The sequence below is a fragment of the Sinocyclocheilus anshuiensis genome, unplaced genomic scaffold (genome assembly GCF_001515605.1).
Source record: "Sinocyclocheilus anshuiensis isolate Anshui unplaced genomic scaffold, SAMN03320099.WGS_v1.1 scaffold332, whole genome shotgun sequence".
In the NCBI taxonomy this organism is placed as follows: domain Eukaryota; kingdom Metazoa; phylum Chordata; class Actinopteri; order Cypriniformes; family Cyprinidae; genus Sinocyclocheilus; species Sinocyclocheilus anshuiensis.
In genome coordinates, this window is record NW_015554181.1 from 1037075 (window position 1) to 1056530 (window position 19456).

A 19456-nucleotide genomic window follows, 5' to 3' on the forward strand; every position below is an offset into this window, starting at 1 on the left:
GTACCGTAACGTTTTCATTTTTTTAGTACCGACTTGGTACCGAAATACCGGGTCTTTTGACAACACTAGTTCTGTCTAATATGGATAGAAGTACGTAATATGGACGGTTAAATAAAGGAATTAAAATGTATACAAAGTATTATATTATTAGTAATAGAAAGGCAAACATTATAATACTTTCTCGTTTGCCGTCAGCATTCAGCAAATACGCATTATTTGTCATATAAACAAATCTTTGAATGAATAATGAACATTTAATTTCACAAACTTAGTCAAATGCAGCTGTGAGATCGTGTGAAGTGTGCATGTGTATCCTGCATGATCGCGTGTTCTCTGCGTGACGGTCGGTCCGTGCGAATTGAATGCTGACAGGAGGAGAGTTATTCTTGACTGGAGATGCACGATCGACTAACTTTAAACTAGTGATTTCAAATTATGCTGCGTCGGCTGTCAAAAAACACATATCGGTCGACCACTAATGCTAGTGATAGGAATCGATTCCTGGACGTGATTGGTTATTGGATTGTGACGTAGCAAACCGAGGGCTGTTTCAAACCGCATTTCTGGGACTGCCATTGGGAAACTACAGTTTTAAGGAGAAAATACTCAGCAATGGTGTTGATTAATGGATTGGCACATGGTTTGTCTAAAAGCATATTAAAAACACCACATAGACAAATAAACAACATAAAAAACTTGATTTTCACTACAGGGGGACTTTAAACATTTATGTCATAAATTTTTAAGTTTGTTTTTGATTAAGTTATTTCTGTTTTATTTTATTTTAGCTTTATTCTGATGAATTAATACAATTTTTAATTGTTTAACTATTAGTTTACTATTAGTTGTTATAGTATTATGTAGTTTTAAGAGTAGCAACGCTATTGTGTTTCAGGCGGCTTTCTTGGACCTGTACATGAAGACGGTCCTCATGAGTAAGACCAGACCGCATCAGCACATCCTGGTGAGAATCTGATGTGTCTTTGTTGTATAATTAGTCTTTGCAGTGCTGAAATCATAAAACCTAAAGCCGGATGTGTGTTTTCAGGAGAAGAGCGGCTCGATGCTTCGCCACATGTCTCACGCGGAGTTTAAGGAGCAGCTGCTGCCCACGTTACAGAAAGCTCTGCTGCGCAGCCCGGAGAACTCCATGCAGAGTGAGTCACGCAAACTACCACACTGTCATTCATCATGATGCTTATGTCAGGATGCATCATGATATCATCATTAGAGCGCAATTGTTGATGCTCAGAACTAATTATTATGACAGAATGTTGCTGTCAGTGTTATTTTAGTGTAATTGAGAGCTTTATTATTAACATTTTGAGGTAGATTTGACTCATGCATTTCTGCTTAAAGGTGAAGACTCAACTCTACATGTTTTCGAGGTCGACCGATATGGGTTTTTCTCTGGTCTATGCCGATATTTAGAAATCAGGGCAGCCGATATATGATGCTGATTTTTTTTTGGCCAATATGTTTGCCCGATTTTCTTTTTCTTTTTTCCCCCCTTCATCTCATAAAAGAGAGTTTGAGTAAATGTTTATTGCAGGGTACAAGACAGTAATAGTGGTAGTAGCCTAATTCATAGTGATAATACATGACTCAAAACTTAAAACACTTCTGAAGCATGCTTTTTATTTACGTTTGCTGACAGACACCAGTGTTTCCCACAGACTTGCAAATGAAAATTTATTCTCTGCCAGCAGGAGGTGCTGTTGGAGCGGGAGATATAGCGGTTTCCCCGGTAACGGCTGTAATCAAATTAGCTCTGTGCTCACAAACGCTATTTTTATCAGGCATTACAGGAAAGACGAAATGAAAATAACATCGAAGCTTTTCTGAAGACGGTCGGTTCTTTTCAAAGATACATTCATATAAAAACACCCGCGCTGCATTTTAATTTTGAAACGTGCAGTGCTCATGTTTATTCAAGGAAGTAAGCCGTTTGGAAAATCTATTTGTGGCAGTCTGTTTTGATATTGAACAAGCTGCCACAAATAAATCAATGTATTGGAAACACTGGACACTGCTATAAGTCGAATGGCCATAATCTAAGTGATAACAAAAATAAAAGTTCACTCATATTACACAGCCTGCAGCTCACGAGCAATGACATCGTGGAGGCTATTGTCGGACCCACAGACACATTTAATGAGGAAAGTTAACGTGCATGTTTTAGCCAGCCCAGAAGTTTCGTCTGATTTATACGTGTTTCTACTTTCACATGCAAATGACTGGTTGCACTTATGAATATGATAAGCCTGATGCACCTGTCTATAAATCGGCCTAATTGGCAGCACAATCAGCCAATGCCGATTAATTAAATAATGTCAAAAATCGGACCGATTAATCGGCCGGCCTCTATATCTTGTTTAGTAAGATATTACCCAAAAAGGTTTTAGAATTTTTATCATCTTGGATAATCTTAATAGTTTTTTTCCTCTTTGCTTGGTTTTTTATTTTTATTGTATTTTTGCAACAGTTTTTGCCATAAAGATGCTTACATGGCATTCAAATCTATACTACTGCTACTTCTTTAATCATTTTTATATTTTCTGTTTTCAATTTAATTAAACTTTTAAGAAATTTGTTGTTTTTTATCATGTTCTGTTTTTTTTAAATATGTCTATATAGTTTTTTTTCGTTTCTATTTTCATTTTAGTTATTTGTACACTTATAATATGTCTATGTAGTTTTTTTTCTTTTTTCTTTTTAGTTATTAAAATTTTCTTTAAATGAAAATGAGCTTAAATAAAATAGCTTTTTTATATATATTTTGCTTTATTTCAATTAATGTTTATTTTTACTGACGAAAATATTTTTTATAGTTTTAATTTTAGTTAACTATAATAACCCTGGTTACTGTTTAACTTTTTTAAAAGGGAAAATATAATAAAATTGTAGTTGGCAAAAAATATTTCTGACAATCCACTGATGATTGCTTTTGAATGTATGTATTTGTTTATTAATGAATGAGTGAATGAAAAAAAAAACATTTTGAATCTTGTTCTCTACCAAGCATGAACAAGCTATTACTTTTAATGTTACTGCTATTACTGTGTACACTGATTTGTAATCTCTCAACAATCCAGAATCCTGGCATATTATGTTTTATAGACACATTTCCATCTCTCTGTCATTGTTTCCTCCAGCGATCTCCTGCATGCTGGCATCTCTCACTCTTGATCTGAGTCAGTACGCGCTGGACATCGGGAAGGGAATCTCCAGTGAGTGCTTGTCTGTATGATTGATGTTTGTCTGAGGTGTTGTGTGCAGGTTTAATGTGGTTTTCATGTCTTTTAGGTCAGTTGAAGGCCAACAACCCAGAGCTGATGGAGCAGGCGGTTACAGCCCTCCAGAATCTGGCCCAGCAGTGCAGTGACCCCAGCGCCGTCCAGGACCTTGTCAAACACCTCTTTGGCATCCTTGGAGGTCAGTGGATGCTTTCAGGGTTCCAGCAGTCATGGAATTTTAAAATGACAATTTCTGTGACTTGAAAAGCCATAAAATAGCGTGCAAATTCATTTGTGAATTTAAAAATGTATAGCTTTATTCTGCTTTATTTATTTCATTGGCTAGTTGTTGGTTTTAGAGAGATTAGTGTGGAGTAAAACTTGCTTTAACCCTCATAACATATTCAGATCCATTTTGACACTGAAAAGATACATACTAGTGTTGTCACGGTACCAAAATTTCAGTATTCGGTACCAATACCAGTGAAAATCCATGGTTCTCGGTACCAAATTCGGTACCAAAGCAAAACACCAAAACATGCTAATTAAAAAAATTTGACTATACTTTAATTTAATCCAAACTGTGTACATATTTAATTTTAAAGGGCTTTTAAAACCTTCTAGAGTTATTCAGCCAAGAATAACAACTAAGTTAGCTAAAACAAAAAAAAGCCCAGAACTGCTTTTCTGGCTGATATGACACAAACAATGTTAACCATTTGTACATTCTCTAACACGCATATTTTAGATTCACAATTCATTTAAAAGCCTCTGGTGTGTAAAAATAGTAAATATCATCATGTCCTCCTGTTTTTTTTTTTTACCCTAATAAAAGTTATAGGAGCATTAAATAGTTAATAAAGAAACTTAATTCTAATGCTCATTATATTAGCGCTAGCCGCGCTTATGCTAACGATTAACTACTCTAATAACAGCGATGTTCATTTCAATCTGACATTCAAATTAAAATATTGAATAATATTCATAACAGAAGCGGTGTTTCCCACAGACTTGAACTCTATTTGCAAATTCATTCTCTGCCAGCAGGAGGCGCTTGTAAAGCGGGATCCCCAGTAACGGCCCCAGAGTGCTCGTGCACATTTCATGAAAAAGGACTAGTAACCGTAATAACATGGTAAAATGCAGTGTTGTAATTCAGCTCAAGTCAGTTCAGTGTCGATGTCATTATCAGCTCAATTCAGTTCACTGACAGTGGTCTTTTAAACTCTTTAACTGAGCATGTCAAAGATAATGTACAATGATAATCATTTCAATATATTAACTATTAGGTTTGAAACCAGACATACATGGAAAAGCACACCAATAAACAACAAATTATTCATTTTATTGAGTTCATGAATGACTGGATGTCATGGGATAAATCATGAAAAACTATTGGTTTAGGAATTCAAGAGATCTCGTATACATAACCAGAACCAGCTCACTATTTAAAGCAGAATTTTGCTAATTTTCTGTTTTGTTTTGCACAGGCTCAGAGGGGAAGCTCACTGTTGTGGCCCAGAAGATGAGCGTTCTGTCAGGTTAATATTATGTCTTTCTGTCTCTCTCATATGCTCAGTAGGCCTGTTTTAGGCAATATGTACATGATTGTACATACTGTTTTTCTTTTGTATTTAGAGAAAATCAGATCTTATGGGGTTGAATCTTGAAAGTCTTTTTACCACTGCTAATTTGCTAAAGGAAATGTGTTTTTGCATGCGACTGCACTGCTTAATTATTTTCCTATGTAAACTTAATCTACATCTTTGTCTGTTGCACTCACATCTTGCATCTTTCACAGCTATCTCGCAAATGAACGCTGCATTTTTAGAACAAGCTAAAAGTTCCACTTTTAAAAAACGTGCATCAAGACCTTTTTTTTGTCCATTCCACTTTTTTAAATGCTACGTTTGAAAATCATACCATCTTGCATAGCTCCCAAATCTCATTCTCACTTCTGCGTCAATCTGTGAGACTTTTGCATTCACGTAACTGCCTGCTATCCTACTGATCATGGTTAACATGTGTTTTTGAAACAGGAATCAGAAGTTGCAGTCATCATGCCGTCTCTGGCTCTTCCTCTCAGTCTCTGAGCTCCAGCGTGGCTGTGATGTTCATTCCATACCTGCAACAGGAAGGTGAGAACTGTACTGTTTTTTATGGGTCGGCTTTATGCAAATCTTCCCGCATTGTGACGTAGACATGTGGGGGCGTGTTAGAACGAGCCGTTTTAGGTAGGCGTGGTTGACTCTTAACTTTTATAAATAATGTCTCTTTGGATTTGAGACTTTAGTCTTTGCAACCTTACAGATCTTCTTTATGCACCAAGAGCTTGTAACACTCCAAAGAGAAAGGAAAAATTGAAATCGCATCATATGACCCCTTTAAAAAATTACTTTTTTAATATGCATTTTTCATGCCCGTTCATGTATGCTTGAGTCTGCTTTCATAAATTGGAATTTGTGAGGGAACAGCAGGGGGTTTGTTTACTGAAAATCATAATTATGTAAAATTACTCGCATTAAAAAAACTCCTCTCCTATAGCTTGCTTCCTAACCTAGAATAGCTTTTGTTCTCTCTTAGCCGTTTTTAGAAAAAAAGTGCCTGCTAAATGCACAAATGTACATGTCAAATAAATAGTTTTAAAGTAAAAACATTCAAAATAAAACTTTTACTAAAAAAGATTAAATATTTTATTTGTTTACCTGGATGTCATATTACTATAATATTAAATATTATTAAATTGAATAACTCACAAATTCGTTAGAACTTCAAGTAAATGTTTAAGGTCAAATATTGACAAAAAAGTTTGGAAATCCCTAACTTTAAATATCAAGATTTTTTTTATTTTTACCAATTTTTTAATGTAATGGCTTAATATAATTTTTTTACTTTTTGCAAAATTATATTACATTTGTAATTTGATGTGCATTAAACAATCTTTAATGGTCCTAAATTTCTTAAACATGTACAAAACCTAATATCTGCTGATTGTTTTTCTCTCTCCTCGTGTATGTGTGTGTTTGTAGTCCATGAGGGGACGCTGGTGCATGCGGTGTCTGTTTTATCTCAGTGGACGAGCCGTTTAACGGTGGACGTGCCTTCAGAGTTAAGAGAATGGTTTAAAAAAGCCTTCACCCTCAAGACGTCCACATCCCCTGTGCGCCACGCGTATCTGCAGGCCCTGATCGGGGCTTTCAAAGGTCAGTCAGGCTGCTGGGACACTTCAGATTTATCCTCCTGCTGCTGATGTTTAGTCAGAATGAACAGCGTTTGTCTCTGTTCAGGCGACGCTCTCAATCAGGCTGTGGACTTCCTGCCTCTCCTCATCCAGACTGTGGAGAAAGCTGCTGCCCAGAATACCCAGCATTCTCTGCTGTCTGAAGGCGTGGCTGCCTCTGTGCTGCTCTGTCGGCTGTCTGTGCTCGACTCTGTGCCCGGTGAGCGTTCACACTGAGACCGATAAGAGTTTTCCTGTGTCTCATGCTGGAGACGTTTATCTTCATGTTCCTCTATGTCTTCAGAAGCGAAGCTGGCGTCCTTCTGGAACCTGATACTAGATGAAAAGAAGCCTCTGTTCACTACCGAGAAGTTCCTCTCTCAGGCCAGTGAAGAAGGTTAGAACTCTCCAGTTGTTGAATAGATGCAGTATATTTTTTTGGCCAGCGTTAATCCTGTCCTGTACCCACAGCTCTGTGCACCATCCTGTTGCTGTGTGAAAGACTGTTTCTGGATCAGCCTCAAAGACTTAACAACAGCAAGTCTCAGTGAGTTGCTGAAATTTCCCCTGGAATGTTTTAAATAGAATAGAATTTTTCATTATGTATTTATGAATTTATTAATTCAGTATATTATTTCCTATGTTCTAATTCACTTTTTTATTTATTTATTTATGCTACAAATGTCAATAATTATATAAATTAAGCATTTGTAAATCATTTATTTTCGTAATGATAAAAAATATTAATTTAGGAAACTTTAGAGCAACACTAGGATCACTAAAAATGGACTATGATATGCAAACTAAAGCCTAATGGGATCTTGTATCACCCTAAAACTTTTTTAAACTAAAGAATGCACTTAAGCCACTTATTACACAACTACTTACCAAATGAATATGCAAATTAATACACAAATGAATGTAAAATGCTCATTTGATTGATTTATTTTGCCTCATTATGCAAAAATATTGACCAATCAATAGTGTTATTTCAGTATTGTTTATATACTATTACAATATAAAAATTTAAAATTAAAAGCTAATTCAAAATATTAATATATCATATTTTGAATTAGCTTTTATTTTTACATTTTCACTTTTAGTAATTTCACTGTGCTTTTATCATTAAAAGTTTTAAAATATTTATATTTAGCTTTATATTGTTTTATTTGCTTTAAATTGTTTTATTTCTGTTAGTTACCACGACAACATTGTAAGTCTTTTAATTTGTGTTTTAATTAAGATTTTCATAGAATATTTATATTTTATTTTATTTCTGCTTTATTTAAATTTAAAAAAATTCAATAGTTTATTTTAGTTAACAATAACAACACTGCTGATCACAAAAAAAATATTCCAGAGAGATGTTATAATGTTATTAAAAGTTATTTTTCTAACTTCGCTCGGTGTTTCACTATGGGAATCGCTTTGGGAATGACCAACTGCGGAAGTTCCTATGACACCACGTCTGTCTTTGTCACCTCTGCCAAAGTCATTCTCACTTTCTTCCCATGGGAGACTGCAGCAAGCTCTCTCAGCACATCCTGACTTTGCTGATTTCGCTAAACTGTTCAACAGACGGGCCGTCATTGGACTCCATCACTGAACGCGAGGTTAGTTGGACGGGATTGTGTTGAGTGATATCCCAACAATTAGAATAGTGTCCGCGTCAAGGCGAGCTATTCTAATCGGCCTACTGCGTATTAAATTACTGCGGTAGGTGACGTTAAGTCAACTAGAGGTTTAACTCATCAAGGCGAGCCTTCAGAAGGTTTAATTACCTTACATTACATTTACATTTAGTCATTTTGCAGACGCTTTTATACAAAGCAACTTACAATTGGGGAATACATAAAGCGATTCTTCTTAAAGAGGCAAACAGACACAGGAAGTGCTCGTAATACCAAGTTTCAGGCATTTGTTCAAATAAGTCCGAGCTAGAAAGGGAAGGAATAAATAAAGAGAAAGACTAAAGTTATTATTTTAAAAAATTCAATAGTTTATTTTAGTTAACAATAACAACACTGCTGATCACAAAAAAAATATTCCAGAGAGATGTTATAATGTTATTAAAAGTTATTTTTCTAACTTCGCTCGGTGTTTCACTATGGGAATCGCTTTGGGAATGACCAACTGCGGAAGTTCCTATGACACCACGTCTGTCTTTGTCACCTCTGCCAAAGTCATTCTCACTTTCTTCCCATGGGAGACTGCAGCAAGCTCTCTCAGCACATCCTGACTTTGCTGATTTCGCTAAACTGTTCAACAGACGGGCCGTCATTGGACTCCATCACTGAACGCGAGGTTAGTTGGACGGGATTGTGTTGAGTGATATCCCAACAATTAGAATAGTGTCCGCGTCAAGGCGAGCTATTCTAATCGGCCTACTGCGTATTAAATTACTGCGGTAGGTGACGTTAAGTCAACTAGAGGTTTAACTCATCAAGGCGAGCCTTCAGAAGGTTTAATTACCTTACATTACATTTACATTTAGTCATTTTGCAGACGCTTTTATACAAAGCAACTTACAATTGGGGAATACATAAAGCGATTCTTCTTAAAGAGGCAAACAGACACAGGAAGTGCTCGTAATACCAAGTTTCAGGCATTTGTTCAAATAAGTCCGAGCTAGAAAGGGAAGGAATAAATAAAGAGAAAGACTAAAGTTATTTATTAATTTTTTTTTTATTTAGGATGAAGTCAAGTAGCGTCGAAAGAGATGAGTTTTCAGCTGTCGCTTGAAAATTGTCAGGGATTCAGCATTCCGTATAGGGGTGGGAAGATCATTCCACCAGCCAGGAAGGGTGAACGAGAATGTTCTGGAAAGTGATTTTGAGCCTCTCTGTGATGGTACCACGAGGCGTCGCTCACTAGCGAATCTCAGACTTCTGGAGGGGATGTGGATTCGTTAAAGTGAGTGGAAGTAGGTGGGTGCTGAGCCAGTGGCTGTTCTATATGCAAGCATCAATGTCTTGAACTTGATGCGAGCCGCAACCGGAAGCCAGTGCAAGGAGATAAAGAGAGGTGTAACATGGGCTCTTTTGGGCTCGTTGAAGACCAGTCGTACCGCTGCATTCTGAATCATTTGTAGAGGTTTGATTGTGCTTGATGGAAGTCCAGCCAGAAGAGCATTGCAGTAGTCCAGCCTAGAAATGACAAGGGCCTGGACAAGAAGTTGCATGCTCCGTTAGAAAGAGCCTGATCATTCTGATGTTGTGCAAGATCAAGCAGTCTTTGCAATGTGGTCTTTGAAGGTCAGCTGGTCATCAAAGATTACACCAAGATTTCTGACTGAACTTGATGGGGTAATTGTAGAAGAACCTAGCTGGATGGAGAAATCATGCTGTAGAGTTGATCCATCCTCATGTGGCGCTACCATCTCGGGCAGGGACCCTCACCCCATGTGCATCGTGTGTATGGGTCCGAAGCACGCTCAAACGTCGCTGGCGTATCCACAAACATGCACTCACTGTGCATCATTGCCGGTGAAAATCTTAGAATGCTGAGAGTGGCGTGGCTAACAAGCAGGACCCTTGTCTTTCTGGAGCGGCCACACAGTCTGCGGCGACTGACCATAGAATAAGATAAGGGGAAGGCTTTCTCCACCATTAAGGTGTATTTAGCAGCTATTTCAGCTTGTCATGTAGGTTTTGGCAAGAAATCAGCAGGCCAGCACCCTTTGATAAGTCATTTTATGAAAGGGGCACGCTGTAAATGGCCGGTATTTAGACAGATGGTTCCTTTATAGGATTTATCCATCGTCCTAGAAGCCCTTTCTCAACACCCTTTTGAGCCATTGGAGGGAGTTGGGCTTAATTATCTCTCTTTTAAGACGGTGCTGCTCATAGCCTTAGTAACAGCTAGGCATGTGAGTGACTTACAGGCTTTGTCTGTTAGCCCGTCATGTTTGCAGTTCGCTCCAAGGCTCACTAAGGTTTCCTTTCGTCCAAACCCGGCTTTTGTGCCTAAGGTAGTTGACTCAGCATATAGGTGCCCATCTACTGAACTTGCAGCTTTTCACCCTCCTCCGTTCTCTTCTCCTGAGGAGCAAAAGTTGAATTCATTATGTCCGGTACGGGCTCTTCATATGTATGTGAGGAGAACAGCAGGCTTTAGGACTCAAAACCAGCTGTTTGTGTCGTGGGCTACTCCTAACAAAGGGAAGCCATTGTTTCGTCAACGGCTGTCTCATTGGATCATAGATGCTATATCTTTAGCTTATATCTGCAAGGGTATTCAACCGCCTAAGGGCTTGAGAGCCCACTCCACTCGGGGGTTGGCTACATCATGGGCCTTACACAGGGGAGTTTCTGTTCAAGATATTTGTTCAGCAGCAAGTTGGGCTACGCCACATACTTTTGTGCGGTTTTATGGACTGGACGTGTCTGAGCCATCGTTAGCACATGCAGTGCTGGGAGCCCATTCAATTGTTTTGTTGGATAGCAGTGATATGGGTGCAATCCGGGAGTGGTCTATATCTCCCATAGTGAAACACCGAGCGAAGTTAGAAAAAGAATGATGGGTTACTTAACGTAAACTTTGATAACACAGTGAGGTGTTTCACCAGCACTTCCCTCCTTGCACAGGTACGGGAAGAAATCTCTCTATAATGGCTTTGGCTGGGGTCGACCTGACTGATATAGGTGGGGCGGAGCCTGGTCACAGGTCGACCTGTCTGTCAAAGACAGACGTGGTGTCATATGAGCTTCCGCAGTTGGTCACGCCTAAAGCGATTCCCATAGTGAAACACCTCACTCTGTTATCAAAGAACCCGGGTTTATGTTAAGTAACCCATCGTTACAGCTGAAAAGTTACATTTCTATACAAAAATGTACAATCTTATATTTTTCACAAAAAACCTGGAATAGTCTTTAAGAAAGTAAATGGGGTAAATTTTGACTTTCAACAATAGTGCAAAATCTTTACTTCATACATGCGGAAGTGATCATGTGACTCAAACACATGTCTGCTGTCCTCAGGATGTACCATCAGGCCACAGTGATGGCGCTGCTCTCCCGTCTGTGGCATGTGCGTAAGCGTGCTCAGCAGACTATGAAGAAACTCCTGTCCTCGCTGGGCGGCTCCAGCCTGGCCCACGGCCTTCTGGGAGAACTGCGTGTCGTCATCAACAAACACAAGGTGAGGGATAACAAGGAACGGAACGATTACTCTACACTGGTGCGTTTTGTATGTGCTCACTCTTACGTCTCTTGAATCAGATTCTGCCGTCAGATGTTGTTTTTACGGAGACGAGCGAGCTCACCGAGATCGGACGCTCTTACATCACCCCGCGGATCCTGCTGGACGCTCTGAGCGTGATCTGCTCGGTGGCGGCTCAGTGGAACGACCCGGTGGAGACTGAGAAACTAGCCCTGGATATTCTCATCGTAACCCATCATCCGTCCATCGGTCCGTCTCTCTGATGCATCCGTACAGGAATATCCCAACAGCTGCTCCTGAATCCTGTTAATCTCGCTCTTTCTCTTTCAGTGGCCGTCAGGTCTGAGATGTGGCCTTCTCTGCTGTCCACCATGAAGCTGGACGCTGCTGAATTCATCGATAAACACCTGGAGATGGTTCTACCTCGCCTGCTAGAAGCAAACACAGACAATCAGGTCTGACTGGCTGCATTTACAGTCCAACTGTGTTATTTTTAGTGCTGTAGATAGGGGTGGGCGATATGGCAAGTTTTTGTTTTTTTTTTTAGAAATATCACAATTCACGATTTTATCACAATTCTTTGCCATGTGGGTTTTACTATTTTGCACGTTTTTGCAAGCGAATTTCCCTATTATAAAGACAAAGCCTTTCAAAGTAACAAATATAAAAAGAATGGTGGATATTTAGGCGAAAGTGGGCGAAAATAAAAATCTTTGTCATTATTTTATCTTTGTTATTAAAAATAAGAACAACACATTACAAATGAACAAAATCTCGCTCTTTCTCTTTCAGTGGCCGTCAGGTCTGAGATGTGGCCTTCTCTGCTGTCCACCATGAAGCTGGACGCTGCTGAATTCATCGATAAACACCTGGAGATGGTTCTACCTCGCCTGCTAGAAGCAAACACAGACAATCAGGTCTGACTGGCTGCATTTACAGTCCAACTGTGTTATTTTTAGTGCTGTAGATAGGGGTGGGCGATATGGCAAGTTTTTGTTTTTTTTTTTAGAAATATCACAATTCACGATTTTATCACAATTCTTTGCCATGTGGGTTTTACTATTTTGCACGTTTTTGCAAGCGAATTTCCCTATTATAAAGACAAAGCCTTTCAAAGTAACAAATATAAAAAGAATGGTGGATATTTAGGCGAAAGTGGGCGAAAATAAAAATCTTTGTCATTATTTTATCTTTGTTATTAAAAATAAGAACAACACATTACAAATGCACATAATATACAAATAAAACAAACAGTGCTTTATTTTCAGGTACAATAGGTGTATTTAGCAGGAGCATTCAAGGAACTGAATGAACAAATATAAAATAAAACACTATATAGATTGATTCCTATTAAAGCATCTGTATTAAAGTTTTTCAGTCAAGAATAGTGAGTGATTTTTCTCTGCATTTTGTTGTTTTATTAACATTAAAGGAATAGTTCACCCAAAAATAAAAATTCTGTCATCTGTCTGTAGACATGTGCCGGTATTCAGTAATGCATATATCACGGTAATGAATATGCACGATATTGTTATCGTGGGCACTTCAAAATACCATGAATAATTATTTATTATAAATTATTCAGATTTTTTGAATGCATTAAGAATATTTTTCCCATCAACAGATTACAATGCACAACACAGCTGTATGCGTGAAAGACGCATGTGCACTCTCATGTAAACCAGCACGGATGAGAAACGCATGGCGGAGCACGTGAGAGACGCTCTGGATAAAGCGCACATTCACTCTCTGACAGCAGATGGCGCTAAACTGCAGAAAATGCTGCCGGTACCCCCGAAACCCTGTAAATAAAGCAGCTGCACTACTTTCTAAAACGTATTTAAATAGTTTAAATAGCCATTCAGATTTTTGTATTTGCAGTGGTGTTCATAACAGCGGCAAGTACTTAAATATTTAGTCTTAATAGACTTATTTTCACACTTTTTTTTTACATTTTAATCTGGACTACAACATGCCCTTGATATTGTTTGAAAGTGTTTTGATACTTTATTTTTCGGTCACACTTTACATTAGGGCTTCATTAGTTGACATTATGTTAATTAATTAGTTAACAAACTGCCAATGAAAAATTCTTCTAAACATTAATTAATCTTAGGTAATTCCAATATTTAGTAACACATGGTTAAAATCAAAAGTTGCAACTGTGTTATTTAATGAGCTAACGAACTAAGAGTTGTATTTTTTAACAAAGATGAATATGTTTGAAAGTGTTTTGATACTTTATTTTTCAGTCACACTTTACATTAGGGCTTCATTAGTTGACATTGTTAATTAATTAGTTAACAAACTGCCAATGAAAAATTCTTCTAAACATTAATTAATCTTAGGTAATTCCAATATTTAGTAACACATGGTTAAAATCAAAAGTTGCAACTGTGTTATTTAATGAGCTAACGAACTAAGAGTTGTATTTTTTAACAAAGATGAATAACTTCTGTAGCAAATGTAGATATTGCTCGTGAATGTTAATGCATTAAGGTTGACTAATGGGATCTTATTGTAAAGTGATACCTGTTGGTCTTTATTCTTTTGCACTTTAATCTGTGTAAAATTTTTTTACTTTATACATTTTTGTGTATGCTTTATTGTATTTAAATATTCAGCTATTTTTGTTATAAGAAAAAAGTTATTAAACCTGTTATACTGTATTATGACAACACTTTTTTGCAACTAAATTTCAATATCGTGACAATACCGTATACCGTGATAAAACTAATCGCAACATGAAAATTTGATACCGTCTGTCTGTCAATTCTGTCATAGTGTTTTATTTTTATACCATCACTTACTCAAAAGTTGTTTTAAACCTGAATGAGTTCGCAGATTAATCGCCTTCGATTATGAACGCGATATTGCGTAGCTTGTCAGTGATCTGCGACTCTGTGTAGTAAATGCTGCTCCATCTGAAAGCATGTGATGGAGATTTACTACTGTTCACAGAACCGGCTTTACTGACGAGATGTGCATGACAATCGCATGCAATTTATCATGCAGCCCTAGTTTCTTTCTTCTGCTGAACATAAATGCTATTTTGAAGAATGTGGAAAACCAAACAGTTGCTGGTCCACAGTGACTTGCATAGTATTTATTTCCTACTATCAAATACGATGTGGACCAGCAACTGTTTGGTTACCCACATTCTTCAAAATATCTTCTTTTGTGTTCAGCACAAGAAAGAAATTAATACAGATTTGGGACAACGTGAGTGAGTAAATAATGACAGATTTTAATGACATGTTTAATACTGTCCCTTTAAGACCTGCAAGCATCTAATATACAGGCACGCATCCGTTTCTCTCTCAACTGTGTACTTTCATTTTAGACATAACCAACTGAGCCTATATGTAAACCTTGTGTGTTTTGACAATATTAGCACAAAAGATGGCTTAGTTCTGTAATCAGGCACTGTTAGACAGGCTTTTTAGTGCGTGCGAATGAAATGCTTGATCGGCAAGGCTTTAAAGCACATGCAAATGATGTATTTTTATGATTGCAAATAAGTGCGGTGTCCTGTGCGAGTAACTCTTATCGCCGAGATGAAATTAGATGTGAATGTATGTCGCATTGTACAGCATAGAGACGGAGGCGCCAGAACTGCAGCTGATAGAATGTGCGCTGTAGCACGATACTACGATATTTCTTAAAAAGTAGATCGTGGAGACATTTTTATCGTCCACGATCAAAAATCGTCATATCGCACACCCCTAGCTGTAGATATATATCACTCTACAAAAATGCAACAATATGTGTCATAGACAGTGACAATATATATTGTGTGTAGTTCACCAAAAATTCAAGTTTAACATTTAATTTAATCTTTAATTTTGTTTTTATTCACATAAACAATGATCAACGCGCATACAAATAGCGCATCAAATATGGTAAACCCACCCGGAAGCTCACCCTTTTGAGCTTTCATGTTTATTAATTAACTATTATATAGCTTTTATAGTAATTAAATTGATTAACTAAAATTAGAATACATTATTTAATAAAATGCAATACTTCAAATATTTTGTGTCTAACAAAACACTGTATTTTTAGCAAAGCTCTTTCTCTTTTCTGGTTAATAAACAGTACTTTTTGTTAACTGGCTAGCACGTCTATGAAAGCTTGTTTCCACCATGGATTAAAAATAAAAAAGATAATTGCAGCTATTTATTTCATAATTCAGACTTTTTTGAAATCACAATTGTGAGTTCTTTTCTCAAAATTCAGACTTTTTTGTCACAATTCTGAGAAAAAAGTCAAAATTCCGAAATAAACAGAAATGGGAGATGTAAATGCAAAATTGCATGTTTACATTCTCAGAATTCGAGTTTATATCTTGCAATTCTGAATTTATATCTCTCAATTCTGATTTATATCACTCAATTTTGAGTTTACATCTCACACTTCAGCCTTTTTTGTGACTTTCTTGTGACATAGTCACAGTTACTTTTTTTTTTTTTATTCCGTAAAAAAAAAAAAACAATTGCGAGTTCTGAGAAAAAAGTCAGAATTGTGAGAAAGTCAGTAAGGTTCTGTTGATATCTGGCAATTTTTTTTGTTTTTTTTTTGGAAAAGAATTCCAAATTGTGAGATAAAAAGTTGCAATTACTGTTTTCACTTTTTTTATTCCGTGGTGTAAACAGGATTCCATATATGTCATAGAAGTAATCATTTGAAACTTAATATGTCATGTTACACCCTAGTCACGTTGTGTTGTCAGATTGATATAATAGGACACACATTCAGATTCGGACAGATTTCTGTTGTGTTTATGGTTGACATTGTGTGTCTCTCTCTCCGTAGGCTGTTCAGAATGCTGTCGGTTCTCTGTCGCTTCTGTCTCCCACCAAACTGCTGCCGCGTGTCATGGATTATGTGACCCAGCGCTTGTCCAATCCGGCGCTGAGGCAGGTGACGCGTCAGGAGTATGCCATCATGCAAACGCCGGAGGGAGAACTTTACGACAAGAGCATCATTATGAGGTAAAGTCAACTGAACAAGGTGGAGTGAATACACATTCTGAGATGAATGAATGAGAATCACATGGATCGGGTAGTTTCTAGTAAGCGTTGTTGTCTTGTTTTTGGCAGCGCTCAGCAGGAGAGCACAAAGAAAGGCAACATGAAAAGAGAGAATAAGGCATATTCCTTCAAAGAGCAGATCATTGAACTGGAGCTTCAAGAGGTGAGAGAGAAATACAACAAATGATCCGCTCAAATAGAAAAGGAGGCGAGTCGTTAACTACTGGGTCATTCTGTGTCAAATCAACCAAGTTTCAGAAACTTCCCCGGCTCAAATTTTAGATTTTGCTAATATTTTTTTCTGAAAAAAGATGAACATGTATAGTGATGAAAGCCAAAATATGAAATCCCATGGATGAATATTTATTGAGTATTCCACTATTTTGTAGAGAGGGGTCAAAATGGCAATTTTCACCTGAGATTCAGAGCCAAATTACAGGGGGGTAAAAATGACTTCAGAAAGATGGCAGCATCATCAGTAAATTCTGTTGACTTTAGCTATCTTTGTTGCATTATGTGCCAATGGTGACCATTCAAAAATGGGGAACACTTTTCAAGTTTTGCATGCCTGTAACTCAGGAAGTATTAAAGATATCTTAATGCCCTTTTAGATATTGGGTCTTAACAAACATTATAGTAATAGTCATAGTAAAATATAGTAATGAATGAGTATAAATATTTCAGCAATTTTTGTGCATCTTGCAATTGTGTATAATTTCTACATATAAAAAAGTATCCTAATAATAATTTGGTGTGTTTATCATGATGAAAAAATAAAATGTTAAATTATAAATATATTAACGATATTTAATAACTGAGATATATTCCCCCAGTTTCACTGACAAGGCTTAAGCCTTGTCCCAGACTAAAATGTAAGTCTGAGCTGTTTCAACTGAAAGAAACTTGCACTGATTGTTCTTAAAATATATCAATGCCTTTGTTTTGTCTCAAGATGCACACCAGTAATGTTTTTTGTTGTTTGTTGTTTTTTGTAAGGCAGGTTTATAAAAATTACTTGAATGTCCTAATTGAACTATGTCCTAATCCTGGCTTAATCTAAGCACTGTCTGTGAAACCTGGCCTGCAAAATATGTTGCTGAATATTTTAGTTTGATAATATTTGTTAATAAACTAATTAAAATACAGGGTTTTGATAAATCAGGGATGGCCCACGTTGCCTGAAAATACATTTGTCTGGAATGCATGATCTCTAAATTAATATTGGTATATATCTTGCAAATACCATATTAGACTGTATGAACTGAATTAAAATGGTATATTACAGCTAGACCTTAAAGTTAACTAAACTGAAAAGAAAAAAAAGAAAAGATACTCAGAAACATACTTGATACTCAGAAAGACACCTTCAAATCACAAGACTCTGCCATCGTTTACAAGCTCCCCCTTGTGTTTGTCTTGTAGGAGATCAAGAAGAAAAAAGGCATCAAAGAGGAGATCCAGCTGACCAGCAAGCAGAAGGAGATGATGCAGAACCAGCTGGAGAATGAGTCTGCCATCCGCAAGCGTTTGCAGGAGGTGAGAGGTCATACGGTACCGAAGACCACCTGAGATGCCCCCATCAGTGTGAACAAACGACTGAGCCGCATCTCTGTCTCTCTTGTTCTGTCTCAGCTGGATGGGGAGCTGCAGTGTGCGGTCGGTCTGTTGGAGGTGGCTCTGGCCCGTCGTCCTCCTTTGATCTGGATGCATCTTCCTGGAGTTCTGCAGGTTGTTCTGCCCCTCCTTCAGTCTCCTCTGGCTGCTCCCCGCGTCAAACAGGTCTTCCTGCACATCGGCGTCTCTCTCATGCCTAAAGAACTGCACTACCTGGGTATGCCTTCCTTTTCCTGTTTGTTTATAACCGTTTGCTCTTATTAAATGTCTTCACTTGTATTTGTTGTCCTTGTTTTCACTTATAAATTTTTTTTTTTTTTTATGCAAATACATATTTAATGCTGCCCAACTTTGTTTTTGCGTATATCAATAACAGATGTCGTATATTTGGTTTAGTGTGTGATTGTGGCTCAAGTGAATATGCATTTGTGTAAATAAAATTTTATTAAATTTGAAAAGTGTATTATCTCAACTGCTAAAACAATTGACATTTTTAAAGTGAATATGCATTTGTGTAAATTAAATTAAAAAAAATTTATTTCAACAGTTAACAATTTACATTTCTAAAAGAAATAAATACTGTCTAAATAATAAATAAATGTCTAAATAAAACATAATAAAAGTATTATTTTATATTCATCTGAATTCATCTGAATATTCATCTGTGTAAATAACATTTAATTTAAGGGGGTCATATGATGTTGCTAAAAAGAACATTATTTTGTGTATTTGGTGTAATGAAATGTTTGTGGTTTAAGGTTCAAAAAACACATTATTTTCCACATACTGTACATTATTGTTTCTCCTCTATGCCCCGCCTTTCTGATACACGTCAATTTTTACAAAGCTCATCGGTCTGAAAAGCGAGGTGTGTTTGATTGGCCAGCTATCCAGTGCGTTGTGATTGGCCGAATTCCTCAAGCGTGTGACGGAAATGTTACGCCCCTCACCATACTGTGATGCCCTGTCCAGCCGGCGTGACGAGACAAAAACATTAAAACCCATTATAAACAAGGCATTTGTTGCATCCAGTGGGGACATAATTACGGATTATAATGACTCATACTGTCTTTTTACGCGTTGCATCGCGCCGCGTAAACATAAATCCATGTCTGCATTTGTAATTGGAGAAATGACAAACAACAAGCCCTACTCTACACTGCCCAAAAAAACTCGCTTTAAATATATAAAAT

General features: G+C 37.2%; 1 protein-coding gene across 1 annotated transcript in view; it reads left to right on the forward strand.

The window, feature by feature from the left end:
* Positions 1-19456, forward strand: part of gcn1 (GCN1 activator of EIF2AK4) — a 68205-nt gene that overhangs the window by 6468 nt on the left and 42281 nt on the right. The window contains exons 8-24 of the mRNA XM_016463791.1: positions 896-964; positions 1049-1157; positions 3156-3230; positions 3307-3435; positions 4727-4777; positions 5276-5374; positions 6266-6439; positions 6524-6676; positions 6761-6853; positions 6928-7003; positions 11436-11595; positions 11676-11865; positions 11947-12071; positions 16432-16610; positions 16719-16812; positions 18072-18185; positions 18282-18480. Coding sequence (XP_016319277.1) covers positions 896-964; positions 1049-1157; positions 3156-3230; positions 3307-3435; positions 4727-4777; positions 5276-5374; positions 6266-6439; positions 6524-6676; positions 6761-6853; positions 6928-7003; positions 11436-11595; positions 11676-11865; positions 11947-12071; positions 16432-16610; positions 16719-16812; positions 18072-18185; positions 18282-18480 — 2089 coding nt within the window. The remainder of the gene's footprint in view (positions 1-895; positions 965-1048; positions 1158-3155; positions 3231-3306; positions 3436-4726; positions 4778-5275; positions 5375-6265; positions 6440-6523; positions 6677-6760; positions 6854-6927; positions 7004-11435; positions 11596-11675; positions 11866-11946; positions 12072-16431; positions 16611-16718; positions 16813-18071; positions 18186-18281; positions 18481-19456) is intronic.